This window comes from Epinephelus lanceolatus, chromosome 1 (genome assembly GCF_041903045.1).
Source record: "Epinephelus lanceolatus isolate andai-2023 chromosome 1, ASM4190304v1, whole genome shotgun sequence".
Lineage (NCBI taxonomy): Eukaryota > Metazoa > Chordata > Actinopteri > Perciformes > Serranidae > Epinephelus > Epinephelus lanceolatus.
In genome coordinates this window covers 6,697,274-6,713,082 of record NC_135734.1, presented here as the reverse complement: position 1 = coordinate 6,713,082, position 15,809 = coordinate 6,697,274, and the positions used below count along the sequence as shown (strand labels likewise).

General features: G+C 42.0%; 1 protein-coding gene across 2 annotated transcripts in view; it reads left to right on the top strand.

Annotated features, from left to right (window-relative positions):
* Positions 1-2,289: 2,289 nt before the first annotated feature.
* Positions 2,290-15,809, top strand: part of LOC117256250 (acidic mammalian chitinase-like) — a 33,905-nt gene continuing 20,385 nt past the window's right edge. The window contains exons 1-12 of one of the 2 annotated variants that reach the window (XM_078170772.1): positions 2,291-2,350; positions 2,471-2,529; positions 2,944-2,970; positions 3,058-3,262; positions 3,541-3,597; positions 6,354-6,519; positions 6,632-6,756; positions 6,846-6,969; positions 7,057-7,239; positions 7,404-7,520; positions 7,622-7,754; positions 8,985-9,435. In XM_078170772.1, coding sequence (XP_078026898.1) covers positions 2,505-2,529; positions 2,944-2,970; positions 3,058-3,262; positions 3,541-3,597; positions 6,354-6,519; positions 6,632-6,756; positions 6,846-6,969; positions 7,057-7,239; positions 7,404-7,520; positions 7,622-7,754; positions 8,985-9,226 — 1,404 coding nt within the window. In that variant the 5' untranslated portion in view covers positions 2,291-2,350; positions 2,471-2,504 and the 3' untranslated portion in view covers positions 9,227-9,435. Of the gene's footprint in view, positions 2,351-2,470; positions 2,530-2,943; positions 2,971-3,057; positions 3,263-3,540; positions 3,598-6,353; positions 6,520-6,631; positions 6,757-6,845; positions 6,970-7,056; positions 7,240-7,403; positions 7,521-7,621; positions 7,755-8,984; positions 9,436-15,809 lie in introns of those variants that run through there. The other variant, XM_078170756.1, reaches the window with a different exon arrangement.

Genomic DNA, 15,809 nt, shown 5'->3' with positions numbered 1-15,809 from the left:
ACAGTGCAGGCAGTGCGGTTGCACTGGGGCCCATGGGGTGGAGGGGCCCGACTGCCACCTGGAAATACGCCCGTGTTCAAAGAAGAACTCACATTAAAACAAAAATGGTGCTATTTTCCATACATGCCCTAAATAAGGCAAACCCATCTCCATCATCGCTTTCTGGTTTTGGAAAACAGTGTCAATCTGTAATAAATTATAAACTTATTCTACATAAACTATTTAAAAAACTATAATTTACCAATAAAAAAACTATCAAGTTAAACTACTAATTTCCTATTTTCTTTTATAGATTTGTCTTATACAGATATGTAATGATGACTGATGTGTAATATGTATGATAATGTGTCCAATATCAAGTATCTGCAAGTGGATGTAATGTAAAAGCGGCAGTAAGACACACTGTTGCTAAAAATATATATATACACCTAAAACTCTGTGTGTGTGTGTGTGTGTGTGTGTGTGTGTGCTCCTTAACTTGTAACTAGGGCGTAATAGGGCCCCTCATAATAGCATGCACTGGGGCCCATTGTAACTACCTTACGCCACTGGAATGGCAAGTGACTGCTGACATGCAGATGTGCGACAATTACCAATTTGGAGTGCTTCTGCATCCAGTGTGAACCTGGCATTAGCCTTCACAAGTGCATCAATTTGACCCCTCTGTCCAGATTGAACCCTTCAGTTGGCCCCATCTGACCCGTAGTTCTTATGTTTGACATCCCTGATGTAAACACACACATCCCTGGTTTGATTCTAGTTAGGATTCATTGTTGAATGCCCTCTTCCTCTCTTGCCATATGTTCCCTGACTGTATCTTTTTTTTCCACTATAAACAACACAACGGAGGCAAATTGACAAATTGATGTTTGAAAAAAAATTCTCAGAGTTGCTGGGATAAAATGCTAATTTTCACTCATGTTTTTTTGTTTCATTTTTATGTCTTCATGCCAGTGATAGCCGTGGTCGGAGGCATTATGTTTTCAGGATGTCCGTCCGTCCGTCCATCCGTACATACGTTTGTCCCATCCTTGTGAATATAATATCTTATGAATGCCTGAAGGGAATTTCTTCAATTTTGGCACAAACATCCACTTGGACTGAAGAATAAACTTATTAGAATTTTGTGGTCGATGGTCAAAGGTCAAGGTCACTTTGACCTCACAAATATGTCTTAATCCATAACTCAAGAATTCATATGCTAATTATGAAAATAAACTTCACACAAATGTCTAAAAGGATAAAGTAATAAAGTGATTACATTTTAAATCCAAAAGGTCAAAGGTCAACTTCACTGTGACATCATAATGTTCTGCATAAAACACTTTTCTGGCCCGCTATTAAATGTCTTATCTCAAAAAAACAGAGGGGGAAATATTTGGTCAGGTACTTAATTGTTGAATCTAATCTTAGGTGTCCACCTTCAAACTGTGCTGATTGTATCGATCGTCTGTGCTGTCGGGGGGACAATGGGTGTGAAGCATCCATGTTTTCACAGACATGGACGCAATCTGTAAAAGAAACTTGACTGGTGTGCAGAGGGATATAACTGTGTGGCAGTAATTCTAGTTCATTCAGAGACACTTTAGTCAAAGAAAACTTTATTTCCATTTACAGTATTACATTTGGGGGTATGGCTCTGTTCTGGGGCCTCTCTGCCTTTCTTTTGGGCCTATGCAGAAAGCCTCTTCCACGCGTCTACATGGAAAGCCTAAGGCAGAGAAACCACACCTCGCAGCAGCAAAGACTCCCCCAGGAACCGAACAAAGCCAGCATCAGTGACTTACAGAAATGACATTGATATGTCAGTCAAACAAACAGATATCAGAACATGATCCGTACATAAGTTTCATGTTAATTTTATGATTCATCAGTTGTTCACTATTCAGTCCTTCAAATGTTTAAGATTATGACAACCGTGGGTTTTAAAGGACAAATAAATTATTATTTTTCAGTTGATTTAATGTAATTAATTGATTTAAAAGTGACTCAAGTCATCATGACAACAGTAACAATAGCACACTTATCTAAATGACAGAAAATTATCAAGACTATGATCCACAATAGGTCTTTTTGGCTGATTAATGATAAGATAATGAGTGACTTATAAAGTGACCTATATTACAACTAGTTCATGTGTTGAGTGTATGCTGCTAACAGAGTACTGCATTATGTAAAATACTGTCTGTTATCCTGTGATTCAGACTTTGCAGAATCTTATCAAAACATGTCCCTAATAATCATAACATTTACTACCTCAGTTTATCAAAGGCTGCTACACCTCCTCCTTTCAACTGTATAAAAGGCCAACCTTTGCTGCTGTTGTTTGGGTCTCTCATCCAGTCCCAAGGTGAGTTTACAAGAGCAAATAATTCCTCTAATTTATCATTTATTATTGTAATTACCTTAAGAATGGTAGATTTCTGTTGTTGCTTCACTCACAGACCCTGTTTCACTTTTTGTCTTATAGTAATCCAGTGAAGTTGTGAAAAGTGAATTCAAAGATGACCAGGCTCACAATTCTAGCAGGTATTTATCTTCATGTGGTGTTGTATGTATATATTGACCTTCACTCACAGAACATAATGTCTGTAATTTCGTCATTTTGTCTATACTGTGATTTTGTTGGTCTCTGTACACATGACATTTATTGTGTGTTTGTCTTGGGAGAGGGATTCCTCCACTCTTGCTCTTCCTGAGGTTTCTTTCATTTTCCCTGTTTAAGTTTTTTTCATTTATTTATTTTATTTATTTATTCCTTTATCTGAATTGAGGGTCAAAGAACAGCAGATGTTATGTGCTGTATAGATTGTAAAACTCCTTGAGGCAAATTTGTGATTGGTGATATTGAGCTGAATAAACACAATAAAGTTGACTTAATATATTTTTTAAAAATAGAATGTGCTTGTATTTCTCTGACCATTTCTTTTCTATATACCTCAGGCTTATGTCTGGTGATATGCCAGCTGGGTAAGTTATAACACTTTGTGATCAACTGTTTGATTTGGATTTTCACTTGGACTGTAATCAGTTTAATTTTCCTTTACTCCAACACAGGATCTGCCACCAAGATGGAATGTTACTTCACCAACTGGTCCCAGTACAGACCTGGTGAGGGGAAGTACCTGCCACAAGATGTGGACCCCTTCCTGTGCACTACCCTGATCTATGCCTTCTCCATCATCAACCATAACAACGAGCTAGTTACCTACGAGTGGAATGATGAAGTCCTCTACAAGTCTTTCAATGCCCTGAAGACCAAGTAAGTGGCCACAGTTGAGATGCCCTTGGTATCACATACAGGAGAGGTCAGAGGTCAGCCTGAGCTAGGGTACCTCTGCTGCTAGCAGAGGTTCAGTGTTTTGCACAAGAAGCAATCAGTGGGGCTGAAAGCCCAGCGATGCTCCTTACCGTAAAATAAAAACGCACCACTTGAGCCTAAATGATACATTGTTCTAGTATCGGTTATCAGCAACAAGCTTCAACAAAGTGTGGTGGAAATGTTCCAAAGTCTTAACCAGCCCTCTGTACTGTTTACAGAAATCCTCATCTGAAGACTCTGCTGGCTGTTGGTGGATGGAACTTTGGTTCACAACAGTGAGTAACATTTTAAACCATGAGCACAGTGTTTTACATGCTTTTACAACAATACAGAGTGCTTGAAATCATGTTACAAATACTCCAACCATTACATTCTTGAAACATCCTGAAAGTCAACTGAAATCTGAACTGTGACAAAATGTAGGCAAAAAAAAGTCTGTATATTATTATTGTAGTATACATAGTTTTACTGTTTTTTGGTTGCTAGCTGACTGTCCAGCAGGCAGATTAAGGCCCAGTTCCATCATATTGCGGATGTTTACGTAACCTGACGCAACAAATGTTGCCCGTCATTGTGAATATGCCGTCTTCTGCTGTGTTGATTTCTCTTGAGTGGGTTAGAGGCAGCCTTTTGTGGCTATTAGGATGCTCACAGTTCGTTTACAGCTTACCAGGCAATTAGCAGTGCTCTGTCGGCTAACGTTAGCAACCCATGCCTCTACTCTGCCAGTCTGCACCAATATTAGAAGAGCAGCAACAAGTACACCTTCACTGCTGGACTTAAGTTAAATTTCAGGTGTTGTATGCCATCAAAGGAGGGAATGCTAAATGGCAATATGTCAAAATGCCAAACTGTCATGCACAAATCAGCTATAACAATGTACTGTTAGTTAGCTAGCTAGTTAGCTAGAAACGGACCAGAGTACATTGTACATTGAGTACATTGAAATAAGATAATACTATGGTTATCAAAATTTTTATTTTTTTATAAACAAAGAAAATATGTTTGTGGGTTGTTGTTCATACAGCCATATTTCTGATGATTCACATAACACCCAGACTGAATTGTGCCCCTGAAAAACTTCAGTTTGGAGTGCCATGTAGCACCACCTGCCCTACCCCTCTATCCAAGAACTGGAGCACCCTATCCCTAGACATGAACGTGCAAAACAGAGGAGTAAGGGCTAAGTGGGGGACAGCCCTCCATTCCGAAACACCGCCGTTCTGAAACACCGCCGTTCCGAACCACCCCCACTCCGAAACCTGTGGAAGCAAAAAAGTCAAGGTCCCGAGCCGTGCCAGAAAGCTTGCGACCTCGCTCTTCTCTTCTCAAACGGACTTTCTTTGTCCTCCATTAGATATCAAAAACTCAAATACTCAGAGGTCACAAAAATCACTGGAGACACGTAGAATCAGATACAACTGAGTTTAATGTGCTCGCAGGCAACAAACACATCACAACTCAATGAGTCAAGCTCCGGAGCAAGCATTTCTTTGTTTGCGCTCGCTCTTTTATCGTAGAATTTCTGCTGAGTCATCTCTTTTCCTTAAACTTTTCCACTGGGTGCTGATCATAAAGGTGTCACATTTCTGCTGAGTTTGCACTTTTTAGTCCTTCCCACCATATTGGTGTCACATTTCTGCTGAGTTTGCACTTTTTTAGTCCTTCCCCCTCTAGGGTCATTATCAGGACAAACTGCAATTCCCCTAACTTTCCACTAGTGTTTTCTGAACCCATCCTCATGCTATTTTTAGAAATGATTCACAGTGAGTCCTAGGTACTTCTCCACCACAATTCTTAAGTGCTCAATGAGTGTGTGTGTGTGTCATAAGAATACATGAAATATTAAACCAGTGTGTAATTTGTCAGTTGCACAGATTATATTGCTTCAACACGTTTCTTTTAAAGGTCAGTTTAAAGGTACAGTATGAACACTATAGTAAATATTACACTACAAACCCCCGACTCCGAAACTGATTTTCAAGTCCATATCGAGTTTCCTGCATCAAACACTGGCGCCTGCTCTCCCGCCGCACTCGCACAATTCTGAAACTCGTTGTACTACAAAAGCTTGAAATGAACGTTCAACTCATTGTTTTTTTATTGAAAATATGTCACTGTCTTCATTTATTATGTATAATTTCGCTAGCAGCAAACACATTTGAAAAGAGACGCTTGTCAAGTCTTTTTACGTGCGCTGTTCGTGGTGCTGAAATCCCCACTCCCGGCCATACTCCTGGCCACACTCCTGGCCCCCCTCTGGTCAGACAGACTAGTGATAATCTGGCTTCTGGTCGGAATAAATATATTAAATGCATTTATAAAACGGAAAGGTGAAATCAGTCAATCTGATTGTTTCTTAACTGTGATATAATGAGCATATACCTACGGCTACAATTTTAAAGCCTTATCACAGCATATCACCAGCTAGAAGCAATGATGTAGGCCTATCCATGACAACAACAAGCCGAGTGGAGCTGTAGTTGCAGGGGGAGGCTGGTCGGAGCGGATCTGTGATTGAGTGTGCGGCTGTTTGGAGGCACCTGTTGACGAACTGCGGACGTTGTCCCCAATATTCGGAATACCGGGGCCTTTAGAAAAAATGGGAAACCCCGCCATTACGAAGAATGGAGGTCTATTTTCGGAAAGGCAGGGTGTAACCGGCTAAGTGACAGGGGCAAGGGATTTTATTGGGATTGGGCCTTAGATGATGTTATCTTTAACAAACAGCGCTGTGACACTTTTAATACTAGTTTACTGCGTGTTTAAAGGAAATCAACAATAGCTAAATAACCAGTGTGGTTTGCTCATTGTGAAGCTCAAATGTGAAAATTAAAAATGTAATAATGACAAAAGAAAATCAAACAACAATCAAAACCCTTTAAAATATGAATCACACTTACCTTTAAAACTGCTGTCAGTTGTTTCCCAAAAGCTAAGGGCTGCTGAAGATCAAAGGCAGACTACTGTTAGCCTACTTTGGGTTTTGGATCATGCTAAGTATGATAACAGAGCTCAATATGTCCTGCAGGTTCTCCATCATGGTGTCCTCTCCAGCCAACCGTCAGACATTCATCCAGTCTACTATTAAATTCCTGAGGACTCATGGATTTGATGGTCTGGATCTGGACTGGGAGTACCCTGGTGCTCGTGGAAGTCCTCCAGAGGACAAACAGCGGTTCACTCTGCTCTGCAGGGTTGGCACAGATTTCTCCTGCTTGGGTTCCGAGCTGCAATTCACAGCTACTGGTCAATGGTTTATATCAATGTTTAATTCTTTCCAACTTCCTCTTTGGTTTGAATTTGCAGGAACTTGTTCAAGCCTACGCAGCTGAGGCCAAGTCCACCGGCAATCCTCAGCTCATGCTGACTGCTGCAGTGTCTGCTGGAAAGGGAACAATTGACAATGGATATGAGATTGCTGAGATTGCCAAGTGAGTGTGCTGTCATGAATACCCAATTCAGAGAGAAAACTGGGAGGTCTACAAAGTTTTTTGAAATGACTATTTTTCCCTATCTCCAGGGAACTGGATTTCATCAATGTGATGACGTATGACTTCCATGGAACTTGGGAGCAGTTCACTGGACACAACAGCCCACTGTACCGTGGATCCCAGGACTTTGGTGACCTCATCTACTTTAATACTGTAAGTGGACATTGGGAACTGAGGAATAGTAAATTGGGGGTACAATTTTAAAGAGTTGTACTTCACCTCTTCCATCAATTTTTGTAGGACTTTGCCATGAAGTACTGGAGAGACAATGGCACCCCAGTGGAGAAGCTAAGGATGGGATTTGCTGCTTATGGTCGTACCTTCCGTCTGACATCATCAAACACTGGTGTTGGAGCTCCAGCTAGTGGCCCTGCATCAGCCGGACCATTCACACGTGAAGCTGGATTCTGGTCCTACTATGAGGTACAGTTTAGATAAGACCAAGGTAAAAAAAAACAACAAAAAAACAACATTCGGATACAATGTACAGTTCATGTTAATTACATTGGCATTTAATGGCCTGTGTGAAAAGAAAAAGTACAAACTTACTATAAAACTACACAACCTTCATGATGTCTTCGGTTTAGATCTGTGGCTTCCTGAAGGGCACCACCCTTCAATGGATTGAGGACCAGATGGTTCCCTATGCCACCAAGAACAGTGAGTGGGTGGGATTCGACACCAGGGAGAGCTATGAGATCAAGGTTGGTGACACATCACCTCTATATTTTTAACATGTTCTTAACTTTACTTAATTGAAAGTATTTACACCATTTCCTTTCTTTTGTTTTTTTTCCCCCAATAGGTGCGCTACCTGCAGGAGCAGAAGTTTGGTGGTGCCTTTGTGTGGGCCCTTGATTTAGATGACTTTGCGGGACGATTCTGTGGAGAGGGCAGCCACCCTCTGCTGGCTCATCTCCACAAACTTCTTGACGTTGGTAAGTCCAAGGCATTTTATGCAGATGTTATTAGACTATGGTCAAGACAGATCATAATGTCTGCCATCTTTAGTGGTTTGGTGATTGATAATCATTACCCCTACCATTGTGTTTCTTTTAATTCTCTTTTGCTACTATGTTAAACATTCCTGTTAAGTTTAATCTTATATTCTTAAAATGTATTTTTTTAAATGGGCATTGGGTATTTCTCTTACTAACATAGAGACCAGGTATCTCTCTATTAAAGTCATGTAAAAAAAGATCAACATTCATTAACATGTTCAAACAGGTACTTTGTTTGTTATACCATCTCCTGCTGTAACCCTCTCAGTAATTTATTGGAGTAATAAAGTAATATACAGCAGAGTCCTGCACTGGGTCAGGTACCCGCAGATAACTATCTTGGTCATTATTTACTCTCTGAGGATTGCCTCCGCTGTTTCGCAACGGTCATTGGTTCAGCTGTTTACACGTGTTTCACCATCTAATAACACAATTTGTGATTGGATGACAGAATCAACATGGCTGCCACCGTCTAACAAGCGCCGCTTCCAAAACAGTAAATAATTATTTAGGTATTTGAGAAGTAAGTGGATAAAACGTACAACTATCACTTTATAATGTTTCTGAAGTGTTTCCCTGATGGATTACTTCTCTCCTCGATGGATTCTAAAAACATGTGACGGCTCGTAACTTCTGAACGTCGCTCTGGACAGAAAGTAAGTCTGTTATTACACATGTAAAGTTCCTTTACATAGATTAAAAGTTTAAAAGCATTAAACGTAACAAACGAGTGCTTTTACACTCGTATGGGAGAAGAGCACAGAGGGTTGATGATGGAGCTGAAGTCAGGTTTTTATTGTGAGAGCTGCTTCATTCAGGTCGTTGTTTACTCACTGGCACCTTAACTGTGGCGATATGCTGTTCAATATTCAGCCAATATGACCCAAAATGATTACTTTAAATCCGGGTTACGGGTCGGGCTGCGGGTCGTGTTTCAGTGGGTCGGACCGGGTTGCGGTACTAATTGGCCCGATGCGCGGGTTTGCGGTTCGGGTGCGGGTTTGTACGTTGCCGGGTCGGGTCGGGGCGGATCTTGAAAACTGGACCCGTGCAGGACTCTGATATACAGTGCTGTCTGTCTCATTAAAATCATAGTTAAGTTATGGACAAACATTCATGAATGTTTATATCTCTGCTTCAAACCCCTTATTCTCCTCCTACCTTCAGAGTTCCCTCCGATGCCCTCTACCACCACTCCCAAACCTGGTGAGAGCACCACCCCCCCTACAACCACCACCACCACCCACGCCCCAGGATCTGGCTTCTGCAATGGCAAACCTGATGGCATTTATGCCAACCCAGATGACAACACCACCTTCTACATGTGCGCTGGTGGCATCACCCACGTGAGGCACTGCGGAAATGGATCTATCTTTGATGACAGCTGCAAGTGCTGCGTCTGGCCCTGAGCCATGTGTGGAGCCAATGTGTATGACAACTGATGCAAAAGTCAACTATTAAACAGACTGTTCAAGTTCTCTTGTATGCAGTGTAAGCTATGCAGTCATTTACCTAAATGAGTCTATTGTTAATCCTGTATAGATACAATGTATGTTCTTGTGAAATATGTAATATAGTTGCAGATTGCAAACAAAAGCATTGAAGTACTTTGGTACAAGTTGCTGAGTGCTGCCTCATCATTTCAATCTACCTATTCATTTACTTTCTCCATACTTTGTTCCACAAACCTACATGTTAGCACCAGGAACATTTTGGGGCTGATATCAGCCTGGGACCTTGACATGGAGAGGTCTTTCATGCAAACAGCTGGAGGGTGCGAGTAGAAATTGTTTTTCACAGTAATTTTAATACAAATACAGCTTTTGTGGCATGAAGAGAATGTGATGATGCTTGAGACACTATATGATGTATTCTCAATACCTTCCTTCAACCTTTGTATAACATGTCACCACTGCACTGAATCAAAACAAGACCAGGGCAGACAAGCCTAAGTGGGCTGGAAGACTAAGGCTACATTCACATTCGAGGGCATTCAGTTTCAACAATTTCCCCAGATCCAATCTGTTTGTCTGGACTGTTAACATTCATGTTTGAAATTACTTAAATCTGACATCAGTGTGAATGGATCTATGCCCTGAAATGCCTTGCATGCAACCAATAACTTTAAAGACATGCACTGGAACAACCTCAAAAAGACATCCCATTCACAAAAAAAGGTATTTTCATGGAAAAAATGAATGACACAGTACAAGTTTCATTTCCAGAATGATGCCATAGTAGGATGGTCTGATGATGTCATTCTGCATAATAAGTAGCTATGTGCTTCTGTTTGGGAGAGTATGTGGGGTATTTTTAGAGAAATGGCCCCCTATATGGGAGTTTGTCTCTGTGATAGATTGGGCTTTCAGCAAACTATCAGTAGCTATTGCTGGTCCAGTAGAAACTATTCATGGTGATCACAGTTACAGTGATCAACTGCTTGTATGGATGAATCAATCAAATTTGATTTGACTTGATTTGATTTGATTTGATTCAATTCAATTCAGTTCAATTCAATTCATTATTGTCATTCTCTCTATACAGCAGCATACAGTTACTCTCACATCCAGGTATAGTGAGGAACATATGGCAAATAAGACATTAAACATGGAAAGGACAACATTTAAGTATAATAAAGTGCATTGTGAATACTCATAAAAATAAAAATTGGTAAGTGCTGCAGAATAGACATTGAAATGATAATGTGAAAAACAGTTTTTTTTCTCTGAATGAAAAACATTTTCTCCTTAAGACTTGTGGCTGTTAGTGATGGAGACAGAAAATGAATACACACAGAGAAAGCACTGTAATTGTAGCCACCCTCATCATATATCACATAATGTCCATGTAATGTAACAGCTGCTGTATTTTGAGACAGTCAGTAAAATTCAGTTAATTGTGAAGTTGCCAATTTCATCACTTTATATTCACATAATAAATTTAAGATTTTCAATCAGATAGTAATTTTCAGGAGAAAAAAGAAAAATTCATTTATAATACTCATCCACCTCCAGTGATTTGACCTCACTGTGGAACAAGTTCCTCCAAAACCTTAATTATTTCCAGTGCTACATTCCAATATGTCTGCCTGTCCCTCACAACATCATTGTCATGTCATGTAGGCAAGCTATCCCTGTCCGAAAGTGTCTGGCAGTCGGCCTCTATTGACTGCTAACAGTTTCAAGGTGCACACCCAAGTTTAATGTCTCCATTTCAGTATCTGACCAAATGTGTCCCCTTCTATTCATGAGTTATGATGTTAAGAAATGGCTAGAACAGTGTTTTGCAGAACATTATTCAATTCAAATAAACACAAGAAGTTTGTGCTCTAATAATAATAAAAAAAAAAAAGGGATCAGCGCTCAGTGAATAATCCTCCTAAGCCCTACGATAAGCTATTATGGCAAGGCTTAACTATACAGACCCGTGAGCAGTGATAACTAGCATGTCTTTGGGGTCATCGGGTGGGAACCTCCTTTCACCGGTGTTTCGCCTAGTTAGTCCCACGACACCTCCAGGAGGCTAGACAGTGATCTCTGGCATCCCAGAGACACTCCCCTAATGCCAGGTCTCACTGCTCCCCACACTAACCGAACAACCTCCTTTACCTTACCTATACTACCACAGAGGAGGTAGACCCAGGGAAGGAAGCCTTGTTAGGCTATCACACTCCCCCGCCGGGTTAGGCTGTACAGTCTACCTCCCCAGGACGAGCCCTCACAACAATGACACCTCCAGGAGGCTGGACAGTGATCTCAGCCCAAACAGCACTGCCAACTTCAACCAAGCCCAGGCTCCGTTTATGCGAGCTCCAGGCAGAAGCAATGCTGATACTACCTTTACTAGCACATTCACCATACTCTATTTCACACGCTACATAGCATAACTACAATGTAAGCTAAAGTTAAAGGAGATAAATGAACTCACAGGATCAGCAAACACACTCACTTTGCAGCATGGTCTCAAACAAAATGGATTCAAATAGGCCACTCCCACACTTAAATAACCTTCCTCTTCCTGGATTTCCTTCTTACTTACACATGGCTTTCTCAGCCCAAACAGCACTGCCATCTTCAACCAAACCCAGGCTCCATACATGCGAGCTCCAGGCAGAAGCAATGCTGATACTAGCTTTCCTGTCACATTCACCATACTCTATTTCACACACTACATAGCATAACTACAATATAAGCTAAAGTTAAAGGAGCTAACTGGACTTACAGGATCAGCAAGCACACTCACCTTGCCGCATGGCCTCAAACAAAATGGATTCCAATAGGCCACTCCCACACTTAAATACTTCCTCTTCCTGGATTTCTCCTGACAGGAAGTGGATCTCTCCACCTGATCTCAAGGAGTTATGTGCCCTGCTTAGTAGTTCCCCCTGCTGGCCCCCAGCTGACATTATTTCTTCTGTAATAGATAAACTGGCTGCATTTAATTGCTTCATCTGACATTTCCCTCACTGTCTTCCTCAAATTCTGTCCCCGCACTCCGAGTTCCCCCAGGAGTGAGACAGTTGATCTTGCTATGAATCCCCTACACCCCACTTCCACTGGACAAATCCTAGTCTTCCATCCTCGCTGCTCAGCTTCTGCTCCTAAGTCTGCATATCTAAGCTTTTTTCTTTCATAGGCTTCTTCCACTGAGTCTTCCCAAGGAACTGTCAGCTCAATGAAATAAACTATCTGTTGACTCACTGACCACAACACTAAGTCAGGCCTCTGCCTGGTACAGACTATTTCCTGAGGAACAACAAGCTTTCCCCCTAAATCTACTTGCATTTCCCAATCACAAGCACCTTCTAGGCGGCCACACCCTTGCCTCCTCACTAACTTATCCCTTCTGTATTTCTCTCCCTCACGGACAAACTGAATTACTAAGCCCCTATCCTTAACACCTTCTGAATTCACCTGTCTTCGTTTCCCTTCGATGCCTGCAGCTAAACATTTCAACACCTGATTATGTCGCCATGTATATCGGCCTTGTGACAAGCCAACTTTACAGCCTGACAAAATATGCTTTAAAGTTGCGGTACGTGAACACAATGGGCATGATGGGTCCTCATTTACCCACAGTTTTAGGTTCTGGGGGGTTGGTAACACATCGTATGTAGCCCCTACCAGGAATCTAATACGATTCTCCTCCATACTCCACAGGTCCCTCCAACTAAGCTTCCTCTTCTCTACACTTTCCCAATTCAACCACTGTCCCTGTTTAGCCTGGGCCACTACCTTTGCACCCCTTACTATCTCTTCCTGTCTGCGTATCTGTTCTACAACCAGCTTTCTTTTATCTTTGAGGCCTGCTGTATTCCATACCGGTTTACCTGAGCCATGCCCCAGGCCTCCCCGGCCAAACTGAACATTACCTACAATCTCTGCATGTCTAAGAGCTGCCTCTGCCTCCTGAACTGCCGATCTTGGGTTCCACTTCCTCCCCTTGGTTGGATTTGGAACCACACTCCTAACTACCACGTCCTTACTCCCAGATAACAAGAGCTCTGTCCTGACCTTGGTACATTTAAATTCCTCTGTTAAACTAGATACTGGCAGCTGAAGTATCCCTTTTCCATACAATGCAACACTACTTAGGCACCTAGGAGCGCCCAACCACTTCCTAATGTAGGAGCTAACCGACCTTTCCATTCTCTCCACAACAGATATTGGAATTTCATAAACTGACAATGGCCACATTAACCTAGGATATAGCCCAAATTGCAAACACCACAACTTCAACTTTCCTGGAAGTTCTGATTTATCTATTCTATCCAATCCTTCAGCCACATCTTTTCTAAATTTCACCACCTGTTCCTTATCATTCAACTCTACATTGTAGCACCTACCTAAGCTCTTTACTGACTTTTCCCTAATTGTTGGGATGTCCTCATCATCTATGACAAACTTCCTATCACTTAACTTCCCTCTACATATCGAGATGCTTCTAGATTTACTAGGCTTGATTTTCATGCTGGCCCACTTGAGGTTCTTATTTACCTTCTCTAGTAGCCTCTTTGTACATGGCATTGTTGTGGTCACCAGTGTCATGTCATCCATGTAAGCCCTAACTGGTGGAAGATGCAACCCATTCTGCCGTCTCTCCCTACCTACCACCCACTTAGAAGCCCTGATGATTACTTCCATTGCCATAGTAAATGCTAATGGAGAAATTGTACACCCTGCCATGATGCCTATTTCTAGCCTCTGCCAACCTGTTGTGAAACCTGCTGTACTTAGACACAACCTAATATCCTGAAAATATGCTTTCACTAAGTTAACAACTACCTGTGGCACTCTGAAGTAGTCAAATGCACTCCAAATGAGGCTGTGCGGTACTGAACCAAACGCATTTGCAAGATCTAAAAATATTACATGTAGGTCCCTTTTGTTAATCTTCGCTGCCTGAATCTGGTGCCAGATCATGCTAGTATGCTCTAAACACCCTGAAAAACCTGGTATTCCTGCCTTCTGCACCATGGTATCTATTAAGCTATTCCTTTCTAAGTAGCTAGCTAGTCTCTGCGCTACTACACTAAAGAAAATCTTCCCCTCCACATTCAAGAGAGAAATCATCCGGAACTGGCTAAGGTCCACAGACTCCTTCTCCTTAGGAATGAGGACACCCCCTGCCCTACGCCATGCTCTTGGTATAATTTGTTTTTCCCAAACTATTCTTAGCTGTTTCCACAAAAATTTAAGGGTATCAGGCGCACTTTTATAAACCCGGTAGGGGACTCCATTAGGCCCTGGGGCCGAAGAAGCCTTTGCACGCCTGACCACCTCCTGAACTTCCTTCCACCTAGGTGGCCTGACATCCATCTCATGCTCTATCCCTCCTAATGGAGGGATATCAGGTGGGAAACCTACTATCCTATTCTTCTCCAAATCTGAATACGTGTTTCTCAAATATTCTTCAACCTCTAACCTTTCTGCTTTAAGCTGCCCTCCCTTTTCCTGGCTGAACAATCCTTTAACAAACTTAAAAGGGTCCCTGAAAAAACCTGTCCTAGCATATTCCTTCTTCCTCCTCTTTTTCCTGAGATGCTCCGCCCTTCTAAGAACTGCTAGCCTGCTCCTCAACTCCTCTTGCAACACCTTAATTCCCTCCCTTTCTTCTTCTGTAGCCTTTTTCCACTGCTTTCTTAACTGTCTCCTTTCCTTGACTAACTTCTCTATTTCTCTCTGCCGCCTAGACTTACCTGACTGTACCCTCTCACTCCTCTTTCTCTCATGCACCCCAAACCTCTCTACACCATATGAATACATTATATCTCCCATCTTTTCTAACCTTTGTATTGCATTTCCTCTAAGCCTACTCAAGATTACTGACAAGTCTCTATTAACTATCTCCCATTCTTTACTGTCATTTGCTCTAGGCCATCTAACTCTAACCTTTTGCTCCATAGTTCTTTCTCTGGCTAGCATACTGGCCTCAGTGTCACCTGCATCCTCTCTTACTACCCCCTCCTCCTCAGTGGCAGCGTTACTGATATCCTGCGAACTGTGGTTTTCTACCTGCCGCTGGACTTCATCCGACTGACTCGACTGACTTCTTAGGAAGTACTGATCAATGCGGCTACTCTGCCCTTTCTTTGCCACACACTTCTTCTTTCCCTGATGAGTTCTGAGGCCTTTCACTGATGTTACTTTCTGCCAGCCGCAAGGACAGACCTGAAGCATCTTGTTCTCAACTATGCTACTTTTGCCCTCTACAGATGCGCTCACCTTGCCCTGAGTGCTGCTAATTCTAGCACTGGTGGATAGGTCCGTGCCCCTATCCTTCACTGAGTCACCGGTCCAAGTCATAGTCGTGTCCTTTCCAATGTCTGTTACCGTGTAATCCACCTGTGAGTCATCTTCCACCCCTGCTCTCGCTGACTCTTGGGGTATTTTCCCTATGTTGGCTGTAGCTAATTTTGGTTGTAATAAGGCTGCTAGGCCTCACCACTGCTACCATGGGTTGCTAACCCATGCCAGCACCGCTGGGGTCTTT